This window comes from Aptenodytes patagonicus, chromosome 2 (assembly GCF_965638725.1).
Source record: "Aptenodytes patagonicus chromosome 2, bAptPat1.pri.cur, whole genome shotgun sequence".
Classification (NCBI taxonomy): Eukaryota; Metazoa; Chordata; class Aves; order Sphenisciformes; family Spheniscidae; genus Aptenodytes; species Aptenodytes patagonicus.
This window is the reverse complement of record NC_134950.1, coordinates 52797634-52812451: the sequence shown is the minus strand read 5'-3', so window position 1 is coordinate 52812451 and position 14818 is coordinate 52797634. Positions and strand designations below refer to the sequence as shown.

Genomic DNA, 14818 nt, shown 5'->3' with positions numbered 1-14818 from the left:
AGGATAGTGTCCTGTAGAGGAAGTCTCCGAGGCCCAGGAACGGGTGTTCGATGCCCTTCTGTTCCATATGCTGGTTAACCACAGCATTTTGATGTACTTTTATTGCAATAAGGAGCTGACTGGGGATTTCCACTGTGACAGAGGTATGATTAGATGCTTTAAAGGTGAAAAATGGACTTCAAGGGCAGTTGTTAAAATCAGTGTCATTGTTTGTCTAGAGTATATCTGCATTGACAAGGGTCTCCCTGCTTTTTTGTTGTCTCTAGGCGTTAATTACTGCTGTGTCTGGGAAAATGCCTTATTTCACATTTTGGGGGTTTTTTGCCTGAATTTGCCTTCCAGCCATCACTTCTTCAGCACTGCCTGAGGGTCTGCAGCACTTGCGTCTCCCTCTCTGAAGGCAGGCACTAATCTAAGAAAGGGCTGAAGGACATGAAGTGCTGTGTTTCTTTTGTTGGTGGGAATAACTGGCACATGCCAAGAGCTCTCTTGTCCAAGGTCCAAGGATTTTGCCTGCCCCTGGTCGAAGCAGCATAGCTGTGATGCCACGCAGGAGCTGCACAGCTTTGCAAGAAACCGAAGAATGGGCGGTTGTTCTTCAGGGCTCGTCTGAGAGATTTCACAAGGGGCTGATGCTTCCTTCAGCCGCGAGAAGGGAGAAAAGGTAGTGTCGGAGTGTCCAGGAGCTTGCAGGTTAAATAGGATTTTGCAACTCGGGCTGTGGGTAAGGAGGGCTCGTGCGTCGAGCTGGTGAATATAGGGCCATACTGGCTATGTAGGAGACTCTCCTCGCATCCATATTAGACTTTCCGGACTCAGCTGGCATTCCCCCTCCCTGTAGTTCACATCAGTGTGAACAGGAGCATAATAGGCTGTAATTTCAAGTCATTTTCTTCCCCAAATATAAAAATCGGTGTATGCTGCAATTAAAGCAAATTGCAGTCTGAGGCCAGCGAGAAACCTGTGTTTTTTTCCTGACTGTGCACAGCCATCGCGGTATTGAGAGACCTCTGCCAAATCACCGTGGAGCTGTAGAGCTGCTATACACAGATTGAAACCAGTCTCTGGTTCTGAGCGGAATACAGCTGTAATTACTGCCTCTTGCAAGTGCCGGAGCAGCTGAGAGCGGCTCTGATGTCAGCGCTGAACATTTTGGTGTGTGTGGAGAGCTGCAGCTTGTAATTAAAGTTTCGTTACTTGGCCAGCATTTAGCATTAATGCTTGGCAGCTGCAAGCTTGCAGGTATTTCCCCCCGCCCCTTATGGATGTCAGAGCAACTAAGGGGGAGAAGGTGTGCAAGAGGAGTGTGAACATATGGCGGTGTGGATGAGCGAGGCTGGATGCTGGGCTGTAGCGCTGACTGCGGAATAGGGCTACATGCACCGATGTTACTCCTGGGAGCCTGGCTCATGCTTTGCAGGCCAGGATTTCTCTGCTGGTAAAACTCCGTTGAGGTCTGTGTGAATGCTGCATCACTAAACACCGCAGGCTTTATCCTGAGGCATAGGACAGGCAAAACGTGTGGTCCTGCTTGGATTTTGCTCTGAAATACGTGCAGTTAGCACTCGAGCATATGCGACATGCAGTTCCCTCCATTTTTGTGGAGCCTGAGTTTATCATCACTGACATTGACTTTATAGTCTTGTAACTTTACTGGGCTGAATTATTCCTGACTCGCACAGGATTTTTAACTGCAAGTCCTCAGCTGTTTTCAAGGAGTAGCTGAGCTTCCTCCTTGAAGATAACTGTGGGGAAGGAGAAGTGCTTTCGGTTTGTTTTTTTTTTACAGCAAAGTTCCTAGCTTGAAAGGGTATACACTGCCCTGCTGCATTTCTAAAAGTAATACCCACAACAGCCTGTCAGGGAATGATTCTGAAAAAGCAGCTTCAGTACTTTCCCAACACAAACTCTACGGCTTCTATTAATTGTGTTAATCATATTTAAATTCTGGTCTACCCCGGAGAAATTATTTTGCTTTATGTTGGCTTTGTAGGAGAGCCTACAATCTCCACCGCAATATAAACAGTAAGAGGTAGAAGAATTTCATGCTGGGGGGCAGGGGGAGGAGGGAAACAACATGTCACGGTTAACAGATGTCTTCCTGGCTGATACTGCTAAAACAGGAATTCTTGCAGATTCTTAAATCTCTCTAGAATGGGAACTTTATCTACCAGACGGAGCAGTAATTTCTGTGCTCGAGTCTCACGTTGACCAGGGTCAACGTACATCCAAACTCGTCAGTGCCTCCCTGGCCTCCCAGCACTCTTGCCAGCAGAAACAAACTCCTTCGGTGCAGAAGGAGAAAACTCACCCTGCAATGGGCATGCGTCAGACCCCCGCAGTCCTGCTTTTGTTGGTAACACCGAAACGCGGGAGTGTCTTCAGCTGGCTGCTGTGCACTGCCAAAACTTGCAGCAAAAGAAGAAAAGCCCATATCAGTAGTGTCTTGACTTTGCGTGACCCTTCTGTAATAACATCCCTGCAATATCCATCTATCCGTGCCCAAGGGATACACTTGGAAATTGGTTTGGGTAGTTAACTACAATTTCAGGGTATTGGCTTAATTATCTCAAAATAAATTGACATCTCTACACCACTAATAAAAAATCATGTCGCAAAACTCTGCAGTGCTCTTACAGCGGGCTGACCATCAGCCTGCATTCGGCAGGTACTGCACTAGTGTCGAGCACAGCCAGGCTACGTTATTAAGTATTAGTCCTCCAGTGTGATTTTAAAATTAGAACTGCTTGCTGCCCTGGCTGTTTAGTCTAACAAAAGCCCTGCATGATGATATAGCGGATTCAGTCTCTCGCTCCCCCGTTCTGTCTTTCACAAGGAGCATCAAGGTCAGGAGTACTCCGCTACAGCCAGCGGCCTTCGGTGCTGTCACCCTATTCTTCGAGCCACTTCCGTAGTTTTAAATTAAGCATCTCCAGGCTGCTTTTTTATCAGCTGCTGACCTTGTACCCAAAAGTCTCAGGGAGCAAAGGATCACAGTGGGGGTATATATTCATAGTTAAACCCTGTGCTCTATGCATTTGATGCTATGTTTGGCTGAGACTCAAATAAACAACTATTTTGTAACAAGGACACACTGTATTAATTGAGAATGATTCCAGTGTGTTAACCATATAAAATAAACTAGTGCCCTTCCATGTACTTTAACTCAAAGAGGCAGTTTTGAGATTATTTGCTTTGTGAAATGCGAAATCTTTCAGTTTAAGATCCTTGAATGTTAATAACTTTCTAACAACAGAAACATCTTCTTTTAGTCTTCCTTTTCCTTTTTTTTGTTGGGTTTTTTTTATTATTATAAATAAGGCATCACTCTCATTTTCCATCACCGTTTTAAGCCTCTGCTCTGTCAGGATTTCCCATATATATGCATCTTCAGCCATAAGTATATGAATCAGGTTACTGACAGTTTATAGCTATATAGCTGGTCACCTGTGATAGGCATTAAGGTAGCCAGGCAGTGCAGAATCAATTGACTTCTTTTCATTTGTTATGTGGTTGAGAACTTACCATTGACCTACCAAAAGTCTGTTAAAGGTATCAGTCTTCTGTCTGCTCTCTGTGAAGTAGCTTTATCAGGGGTATGCAGTAACAACAGCTGAAGACAGCCTATTTATCTTTCATTTTATTCACCTATTTTATTCTGATTTTGTCCTTCTTACGGGGAGATAGAGGCATCCAAGGCTAGATCATCTTTTACTGGTAGTGTGCCAAAGTAGGATTTATTTTCAACAATATTTCATCTTGCCAGTCTTTTCAACCATTTCAGGCATCCTCCCTCCTCCTATATTTATGAAACTATATATACAGCTTTCCTATGAGAAAGCAGCTGCTTGAAAACGCTTGTGAATAACACACAAGCTAACCTCCAAGTTCAAAACTGCCAGCCATGCAAAAAGTGTGCAGAGTACAGACTTCAGCCGAAGCATTCATCATGTTGTCCAGGCATCTGTCAGCTACCATATATCAAGGCTTTCATTTGTCTTGTGCAACTCCATTGCCAAACTAAAATATACATATACAGATTTGTATACAGAGAACGTGAACAGAGCTCACAAAGGAGTATTGCTGAATACTGAAGTGAAATGTGTTTTGTGCAAAGAAGCTGTGAGAAACAAGACAGACGTTTCTGGATGACAGAAGTTACAAACATTCGAGATTAGAGTATGAGAGAGACAGTTTGGTAGTTTCCAGTGACTTGCTCGTGTGTCTGACAGCTCCGGGAGTGCAGAGTGCCTGCCTGGTAGGGAATAACATTATGTATAAGAAAGCATGGTTGGATAGAAGAATGCTGTGCTCTGTTTAGGGAAATACTTGGAAACCCTTCATAAAATTTGGGGCACCGGTGTTGAACAGTGCTCCTACACAGGCAATACCAGAATTGTTCTGGACAGACAAAAATCCACACCGTCCACAGTCATGTCTTCTCCTCAACATGGCAGCTTCGTTTGGGACTCAGGGCAGCTCAAGCACAATGACATGGCCTAAAACGGAGAAGCAAAGCATAAGCGCTGAGCAGAGAGCAGGCAGCGAAGGATGACGTTAGGTCAGAGCGCTCCTGTGTCAGATCCCAGCTGGTCCTTGTGGGTCGCTGGGACCAGCGGAGGTTTCCTCCGCTCCATCCCTCATGGGCAGGGGCAGTGGCGGGGGGTTGCTGCTCGGTGCCAAGCCGTTCGCAGGGTGCAGGAGGTACCCTGGGCAGGAGCGGGGTCAGGGACCAGGATTTCTGTGTAGCCTTGTGGGTGCTGTGCCCCAGCCACAGCGTGACAGCGAGAGGGGTGCTCAGGTGCCTGGTCAGAAACAGTTAGAAGGGGTAACTGATTCGATCACTCAACAGACACTAATTCAGCATTGCTTTTAAATTACCTGTCAACAGATACTCTCTTTTTTTTTTGCTGCCTGCCTCTCTGGTGGGCAGGGTCCCACATGCACGCGTTTCTATAGGCACCAGCTGGGCAAACAGCATCCCACTGCACAGACCAAGTGGGGCTTCTGCAGCAGCTACGAAAAAAAAAAATCAAAGGGAAAGAAAAAAAGAAGTTGCACAATTCCTTTTCTTGAGAATAAGGGCAGTTAGCTGAGCTCTCCAGCATGGCACTGACAAGATGAGACAGCTGCCTTAGAGCTAGTGTGTTCAAACATGCTGCCGTTATCCTGTTACATGAATCAAAACCAGCACACACCAGCTTTCATCTGGATTTCATTATTGTGATTTATATCATAGAGACTGTTGTCTTGCAGGAAGCAGCAGTATACGGAGTTGGGGGGGGAGATTGTTATCAACAGGACAAAATTGACAAATCTCTCTGTTTAAAAATAGCCATACCTGCTTACCATTTTTAGTTTTAAGCCGTCTGCTTATTCTCAAGCCTCTGAGTGCTTTGCTTTAAATAAAATTTTAAAAAAGAGCTTTTCTCCTTCTAAAGAGAATGTAACTGAATTCTGGCAAATCTCCCACGGGCTGGAGGAGTCCCAGGTAAAACAGACAGTGCCTGCAGAGCGGCCCTGGGGAAAGGTGCACCCCGGGGGGCTGCTGCTGCTGTGTGGCAGAGCCCAGGGGTCACTCCCCCCCTCTGCGCAGTTACCCCCGGAGCTGGGGTCACGCCGGCACCTACTTGTTAGAGGTGAAAGCAACTGAAACTTGCTGTCGGGCATAATTTCTGTGCAGCTGAGTCCAGAGGATGGTCTGGCCCTCCCTCCGCTGCCATGCCCTTTCTGCAGCAAAGTGGTTTCTGTCGTGCAGGCAAGGTTCATTCGTGATTGCATCTTCCTCTGTGCGAGGAAAGATGGTTACACGGAGAGAGCCAAATGCAAGTCTGCCAGAAGAACCCATGATCACTTTGAGGGAGATAATTAAGATAAAACTAAGGAGCTCCGTGTAATGGAGAGCAAACAACAGGCAGTTAGGTTTGCAGTGAAGCACGAAATAAGGTGTCGTGTAGCTTTGCACAGTAGCACCGGGCTCACTCTTTCTAGGATTGTCCAAGACAACAAAAAAATGCTGGTAGTAACTAAAATCATCTTTGGATTTAATAGCGGGTAACCTTTATGTGCTCAGTGTCTCTTGACTCTGTGAGTAAGAGCAGCATGGACCGATGCTTCTGTACGTTGAGTAGCAGATGGCACTGGTCTAAATTATGTTATGATGTGGCTTATTTCAATAGTCCTCTTATAGCAGTACTAAGAGGAACCCTCTTAATAACACATAAAATTCCCAGCATATCTGTGTATCAGAAGCACCCAACTTGCTGATGATCCTCTGACAACAAAACCAAGGAGTAGGCAGGCAGGCAGCGACGTCCCAGGGAAAGAAAGGAGAGGAGTAATTGGCAAGATCTTCATTCTTCTGCTTCGGAGGGCTGAGCTCTGCCAGGTGAGATGAAGCACGTGAGAAGCTGTCTGTGATGAAGAGCCATGGCTGCACGGGTGCGTGTGTACGTCCTTCCAACCTCAGCAAGATTAAAACTGGGCAGACCCACATATTCAGTTGAAGCCTTTCCCTCCGACCCTGGGTAGGGCAAGGTTTTTCCTCCCTGTCTTTTCCTCTCTTCCTTTTATTCAGGCGTGGTAGCACATTGCCTGCCTCAGCCTCAAGACAGCGTATGAATTTTTGACCTCAGTGGCACTGCAGTGTCTGCCTGGACCTGCGCTGGAGCTCATCCATACGCAGGCAGGACAGCAAGGGGTGGCTGAAGAGGGTTGATGTGGCTTTCTCCTTTTTGATGATTTCTTACAACTGGCAGGTTTCTGTAATAGGACTGAATTTCCTTAATAAATTATCCCCTTTATTGAGCAAAATTTGGACTAGTGCCTAACACGTAACTGTGTTGGAGGGGGCTCACAAACATTTATACTTAGGAAAGCGGCAGGCAACTGCTGTGTGTGATGTGCCCAGCAGAATTACCTGCTAGGACATAGTGGGGAGCAATTTATCTGGACAGATGATGCTTCTCATACTGCAAATCAGATAGCAGAATGGCCCATGTTTTAAAATGTGTGTATGACCGTAACAACACCCCGTGGCAAGAAGTTGGTTTTTTCCTCTCTATTACAGTATGTTTACCTCAAATACTGCTGTGTGCTATTCAGGGGAAACACATGCTCTGCTTTCTTTTAAATTTCTATAATTATCCATTATTTCAGTACCATATCTCCTAAATAAACTGCAGGAAAAGTTAGGTGTGTTTTACTCCCCTTTATGCTCATTTTGGATCCAGACAAGAACATGATCGGATAATAAGAGTTGTCCGATTGCTCTCTAGAGCCATTACACTCTCTCCTCCCCAAGCCCTTCCGTATACTATGCCAATTGTTGAAAAAGAAAACTGCAAGCATATGCAGTCAGTCTTTTTGGCTGATTTAGATTCCCGGGAGGATATAATACAGCAAGGCTCCATCTTCTACAAAGGCATAACTGGCGACAAGTGTTTTGCATGCCTCTTTCCACGTCTTGTTGTTTAGTGTTAACAGCCCTTTGCCATAATATAGGTTAATCATAAACAGAAATTAGAAGGGAAAAATTATTTTACTGGAAGGAGAACACACTGCACTGCAAACTGCTGTTCTCCCACTGCCTGTGCTTGAAGCTGGCCGGGAGCTGGGTGCCTGGGGACCAGGTTGTCCCTTGGCTGCCTGAGCTGGGGCTCTTCTCTGCTCCTGTCTGAGGGGCACAACAGCCAAAGCCAGGAAGAGAATTGGCACATTCCCAAAATGAAGGTTGGTTTGTTGTTCAGCTGATAGATTTTGGCCAGGTGAGTGGTGACAGAGGATTTGGGTAAAATGCTTCCTGAATGAAGACTGAAGGAAGGAGCGAAATGCTGCACACCCATAGATGTGAGCGCTGGTGTTGCAGTACTGGCCGGGAGGACCCTCTGCTACTTGGGGAAATTCTTTAGGTTGTGACAAAAAGGAATAGCGAGCTCAGCGTAAAGGAAATATACTGTACACTTTGAATGTTGTCCTAACTCAGTATTTTTGTCCACTTACTGCCTAACTTAGGACAGCATTACTATCTTGCACTCTACTGAACGACCTGCCATGTAGGCTAATTACCTATTTTATCACAAGTGTACGCTATGGCAGTCAAGAATTTGTACCAGCGGTTCCTTTGAAGAATTGATTTGAGAGAAACTCACAATATGTCTCAGAACCGTATGGAGATACGCACACAAAATCTGGTCATCAAATCAGTTATTGTGATAAGTTTTTTTGGTTTAACAAGACTTCTCAGCTAGGTTTTATCCACCCACATTTAGCTTCAACTCACTCTTAGCGATACTTGGAGGATCCTGACAAGGTATGTGTTGTTCGGGGCTTGTGCTGATTTCAGATTTCAGGTCACTTGTTCTGATGGAGGAGTCACAAACAAATTGTTGCCTTCATTCAGACTTAATTTTCCCCTCAACTGAAAGCATTGGGACTGACTGGCATTTGTTTGGTATTCCTTGCTTTTGGGAATTGAGTGACCTTGTTTGTTACAAACTAAAAGAGCAATTCTCTCTTGACCATGTGTTACAGACCACAGTCATAGACTACGTGAAGCCATCAGATCTCAAGAAGGACATGAATGAGACCTTTAAGGAGAAGTTCCCTCACATCAAGTTAACCCTCAGTAAAATAAGAAGGTACGTTGCAAAGCGTGGTAAGGCTGCAACGTGATGCAGCTGTCTCACATTTCAGTGCAATTGCTGCTGTACATGAGGGGAAGCACAGCACTGATTGATCTTCCAGGAGCAGTGACCGGCAGAGGTGCAAAATAAGTAAGATGATTGCTTTGATTAGTGGGCTGAGTAAACAAGATAGGGGAATGTACAAACACACACTGGTCAGGTGTTAAACGCAGCATCTAACAGGATGCGGATGCGAGCTGGGCATGCACCGTACTAAAATATCCAGAAAAATAACACAACAGAGTCTCTAAGCTTATGGCACTTAGCTTAAAAAGAGACTGAGGAAAGAGAAATGCTGACTTCTGTGCCTTGTCCAGAGAGCGTGGCCAGAAGCAAAACAAGTGGTCAGCTTCACAGCAAAGTCGTAGTATTTCATCACTGCTTCCAGTGTAGCAGGCTAGACATACTGCTTCACTGAAGTAATGGTAATTTCATTTGACTGAAGTGGCCAGAAGGATACTGAGTCGTGTTGCTCTGTAACCAGACAGTACTGCCGTACATGAAAAGACTGTCAGTTTGGATTTGACCAACCGTAACCTGCAGCAAAGCTGCATATAAAGCACAAGCAATCAAGCTGTTGTTACTAAGCAAATTCTATGCAGCTTAAGACCTCTGATGGAATATTGTTATTTCATAACAATAATTTATTGTAAAAATGTCAAAGCTTTTCAGTTGCTTTTATAGTTTGCCACAACTATCTATTGGGGGCAGTGAGGGGGAAGGATGAGGTCAAAATGTGCCGTGAAATGTGTCCCCAAAACAGAGCATAAAGATATCTGCCCGGTAAATTATGTTTTCCTTTTCCCCTCTATTTGACTAAGAGGGAGTCTCTGAAAGGATGACTCTTAGGGTGAAATGAGAAATGCTTTAAAACGCAGTTCACAGCATACTTGTCTGGTCTCTTTACTCAGCTTGAAGAGAGAAATGCGCAAGCTTGCTCAAGAAGAATGTGGTTTTGAAGAGCCCACAGTGGCCATGGCCTTTGTCTACTTTGAGAAGCTCGCTCTCAAGGGGAAGCTGAACAAGCAGAATAGAAAGCTTTGTGCTGGAGCCTGTGTTCTTTTAGCAGCCAAAATTGGCAGTGACCTCAGAAAACATGAAGTCAAGCATCTTATAGATGTACGTATCCATAGGTTTCCAATGTTCCTTCTACATGAAGTGCCAGTGTGTGGTCTACACAAGCCTGCTTGTCAGTGGTCACGCTCTCCTCTAGGTTTCCAGCTGTACAGCCAGCTAAATACCCTTTTTTGTTACACATTTATGTGGAAGTAGTAGTGATCAATGTCACTGCAGAGGCATGGGAAGCTCGTTCAATGTGATTGAAGACCCAGATGTCAGATACTGTGAGGTCTGAGAGGTATCTGACCACTGTTCTGTCAATACAAGTCAAAAGTTAACCCTCAGGAGATTCATTTTGCTTTTAATTATGTTTTCAAGAGTGTCAATAAGGACTCTCCTTTGAGAGGTAAATGCAGATACTAATTTCAGAGGGAGTCTAATAGAATACCAAGTTTGTATTTCTTTCATCAAGTTAAGCTTTTGGGCGAGAAAACCTGAAGAAGTGTTCCCATTAGAACACCTCACCTCAACTATTTTTTTGTAGAGTAAGGTGTTTGGTCTTCCACCCACTCCATATGGAAGAGTTAACAGAAAGGAGTGTTATTCCATAATCCGTTTGCAAGCACTGAGATACCAATCTGATTTAACGCTACAGAAAGTTAGGGCAGGTTGCTGGGTACTTGGCTACAACCAACTCACTTAGTTCAAGAGACATGGAAACTTGGTTGGGGGGTAGAACCGGACTCATGCCCTTCTGCCACAGTCACAGAGCTGGGTCCACAGTCAGTTTGTTAGAAAGCCCTCTGAATAACCAGAAAAAAATCAGCCCGGTGGGAGTTGGAAGATCTGGCCTCTCTTGCTATCCTGAAACATTGGTCCATCCTTAAGACACATTGAGATTTTCAGTAGACCCAGTGGGCAGAGAAGTAGCAAGCCAGGGAGATCGTAAGAAGAGGACGGGGCCGGGGGGGGAAGTGTCCCTGAACAGCTGGCTGCCTACTTGGAGCATCCAAATCCAGTGAAAACAGCAGAGCAGATGGGAGGTTTAGTACATTACAGCAGAAGGCCAACTATGAAACCCATCTTATCCCCCTTGAGGATAGTAGTTTCTCTTACTCACTGTTCTTACGGTTGTTGCAGATGACACCTTCTGCCTCTGAGGTATTAAGATCAAACGTATCTAATTGTAGCAGAAATAATTTCCCCAATAGGGTGTTGTAACACAGTCTAATGCTGAAAGGAAAATCAGTGATTTCAAGCAGCGCAGGAAGTTTGTGGGCAGTAAGGAGACACATGTCTTCCATCACATAAGTGATTTCGATGTCTGCATGAAGCCAGGAGTTTCCTCTTCCTGCAGTGGTAATCGCTGTGATCGTTAGAAGACAATTCTGCTGGAAATGGAATGAGTGAAATGACAAACATGTCAGAAATAGCATGACTGGCTGAGTTTTGTAAGTTCACCTTCACAGTAAGGAATCAGTACATCCAGTTCATCCTGCTCTCATTTTCTAAACCTAGAGCCATGCAAGTCCAGCAGGGCAGAGGTTTAATGACAGCAGCACATGTGTTTTGAATAATGTCATCTGTAAGAAAGCACTAGAAAGTCAAATCCTCATTCACAAAGACTTTTTTTAATTTTTTTTTTTTCCTTGGCTGTCATTGCAGAAACTGGAAGAGAAGTTCCGGCTGAACAGGCGAGAGCTGATTGCCTTCGAGTTCCCGGTGCTGGTGGCCTTGGAGTTTGCTCTCCACCTTCCCGAGCACGAAGTGATGCCGCACTACAGACGCTTGGTGCAGAACTCCTAGCGCTGGCTGCTCGGCGGGGAAGGGGCTCCCGACTGTTCCCGCTTGGCTCTCTTGAGCCGCAGTTACTACTGGAAATGCAAAATCAGACTCCTAACACTTCTCTCTCTCTCTCTCCCCAAAACAGTTTTTCCGGCAACATATAGGAAACACTGTGTCAATGTAAAACTCTCAGCTTTGACAAATTTACGTATCGTTACTTTCTCAAAGCAGGTGAAGACTGAGCTGTTGGTAAATGGTTAACGTGCTGAAACTGGGTGGCAACTGACCCTACCTGTGGGGACTACAGCTATGAAAGTAGGCAAAAATTTGAAGGGCAGCCTCCATGACCACCCCTCTCTCCATCACACAAACCCTGGAAGCCCACATGAGTGCATTCTTGTAGCGCTTTTTCTACAGACCTGCTGCAACTTCCAAGAGGACTTCTTAACGTGAAAAAGCTTTTAAAGAGGATATCTTCACTGTGTCAAAAAGAATGTGCCAATCTATTTTTGTATCAGCAATTGAAAGTGCACTTTTTCCTGTGGGGTGTTTGTGTGTGTATCCGTGTATGTGTGCGTGTGCGACACCGAACTGATCTCAGTCCAGGTGGTTGGCTTAGCTGTTTCCGAGTGCATCAGTTACTGATGGTGAAGATCAAGGTGACCTTACGTGTTTACTTCTTGAAAAACATAACTACTGGAAAAGTGGTAAATGGGATCATTTTTGGACACTTGGTTTTTTTATTCTCTGATCTTTCCAACATTGTACCTTTGAAAGGATTACACTACTACTACTACTACGAGAGAAGGATCAGCAACTGACCTTGAGTTTTCAGTCATGTTTGTGATAAAGGTGAAAGCATTAGTATGAGATTTCCATGTCATGTTTTTTAAAAATATCTTGTGTTAAGCCACATGCATATTTTTAACCTTCGCACTTTTCCCACTGTGGAGATGGTTAGACTTGCACTCTGTAGTGTTGTATTTCTGTGCTCTATGTTAGAGTGCGTAATAAGCACATTTATTGTGCTGTATCTTAAAACAGTGTTTTATTAAAAAAAAAAAAAGAGTAGGGCTCAGCAGTATAACAGGTGTCTTAAGGCCCCAACAGCAGGGGCATCAGCTATCGTTCAAGTTCTTGGTTTTTAACTAGAATTGACTGTGCAAAACCTAAAATCAGTGCCCATTGAAGTTAAAGGTCCAGTTCCTTTAGACATTTCAGTACTGGAGTTTTACAGTAAAACTTCTTGCAGCTTCCCTGGTTCTGACTGGACACCCAGAAAGCTGGAGGGTTTCATCCAAGCTCCCTGATGCTACACACACACTAAGCTAGCACCATGCTTACGGACATCATTCAGTTGTTGCTATCCTGTAAGATTACACCCCTGTCCGATCTTCTCCTGTGCTGGTTCACTTAACAAGCCTTGCCTTCAACATGCCCCACACGGATCCGGTAAAGTCAAATACTTACAGCTATGGTATTTATAAAAAGAAATTTAAAATCTCAAGTATGAGATTTTAGCTGAAGCCTTACCTCTCTAAGTTTGGGAGTGCTTGCTCAGAGTATGGAAAGGGCTTGTGAGCAGAACACAGAGAAGTGGGACATACCAGAGGATGTAAACACACTAACGCTTACTTTCTTCTGCTCTTACTTTAATCAGTTTTATTACTTCCTTCAGTTAGGCCAGGAAACATCCAGTTTCTTTACCAGCTTTGACTCCTTTAAATTCTAGTATGAAAAACGCCTGCATATGATTGCTCTATAGGATCTGGAAAGGTTACACGTGTCAGGACAAATGGGAATTTGTTTGATGCTGTTGCTCTCCCTCCATTTTAAGGAGGAGGGTGACTATGCTAGCTTACAGTTATTATTCATACTTATCTAATTACTGATTAGATACATTCCAACAGGATTGGGGAGGAGAGGGTAAAGAGAAAAGCGTGCACTTACCTCCCCGGTGCAACGCCCCACGCCGCTGCAACCCACACGTCACTCGGCTGGCTGCGGAGCGAGGGGCGGGGGGGCCTCGCCAGCGCTCCTGCTCCCTCCTCCTCCTCCCAGCCATCAAGCAGCCAAGGAACAGAGGAGCCAAGAGCCTTGAGCACGCCTAACACCTACGGCTGCCCTGCCGGTTTATTCAACCCAAAATGGCAGTGTAGTGTTGACCTACAAGCCAAAACGGTCTGCGGGTCTGCCAGAAGGGCTTCCATCCTTGGCTGCATCCCTTCCCACTGAAATTGTGTATATACGTTCAAGATTTGCTTCTGATTGCAGAGATCTGTTTCTAATAGCGACCACTCAAGGCTAAGCAGAAGCTTTACCTTTCCGTAAAGGCTTCTACCTTTTGCTTTTGAGTATGATTTTTTTTTTTTTATGTTGCTTTATAGTATTGCAGGGAAAAAGCAAATTGTGATTGCAAGATGCAGACTAAAGAATGACAGTCTTACAGTAGTCTTTAGAGACACTATTGAATCATGCTGTCACATCTTTTGTCTTCTGTGCTGCTACCCAACCCTGATCTACAGTTTACACAGATTTCTGGGATGAAATCTGATTGCTGGAGACTTTCTGCTTTTTGTTGTTGTTCTTGTCGTCGTTTTGGGGGCGGGAAAGGGTTTCGGAGTGATGTTCAGTTACAGTTTGAATGTGGAATAAACACTTAAGATGGTGATGATGTTGCACTGTTCGCTTAGGAACGTATATAAAGCCATATGATGCTAGATCTCAGAGCACAAAGCTTGGTCAGTACAACTATGGTTAGGACAACGGGCAGGATTTGCCCCCCTTTTCTCCCCAGCCCTCGGAAAATTCAGGCTGAAGTGGTAGAGGAAATCTGTACCAAACAAAAAACATGTTGATTGTTTGCCTTTGTCTTACATGGTAATGAGTGTTGATTTACAAATGATTTTAGGTTCAACTTTAAATAGTTTGGGAAAATAATCCATTCCGTATCACTTGTTCTGTTTTGAAATTATATACCGTACACTCTACCATGCAGAGTTTATTCCTTTTCTAAAAAAATAAATAAAATTTTAAAAAAATTGAAAAACCCAGACTCTTTTCCACTAGTGACAGTATGTAAAATTATTCCATTCTCTCATCTGTATGTGTCAAATGGTTTTGGTTTTGTCTTCCTCTGGGACATAAAGCTGCTTATTAATGAGCCAGTGGTGGGATTGCCCGAGGGCCCTTGCCATTTCCTGGCATTCATCTCCCTGCAGAGCCCTCACCTCCAGCATCTTTCCTCCAGCCAAGATCTTAAACTTCTTCCCAGACCATTGTTTTGGGTT

General features: G+C 44.6%; 1 protein-coding gene across 1 annotated transcript in view; it reads left to right on the top strand.

Moving 5' to 3' along the window:
- The window catches only part of CABLES1 (Cdk5 and Abl enzyme substrate 1), a 76402-nt gene extending 61827 nt beyond the window's left edge, over positions 1 to 14575 (top strand). The window contains exons 8-10 of the mRNA XM_076329845.1: positions 8533 to 8639; positions 9596 to 9803; positions 11409 to 14575. Coding sequence (XP_076185960.1) covers positions 8533 to 8639; positions 9596 to 9803; positions 11409 to 11549 — 456 coding nt within the window. The 3' untranslated portion in view covers positions 11550 to 14575. The remainder of the gene's footprint in view (positions 1 to 8532; positions 8640 to 9595; positions 9804 to 11408) is intronic.
- Positions 14576 to 14818: the final 243 nt, after the last annotated feature.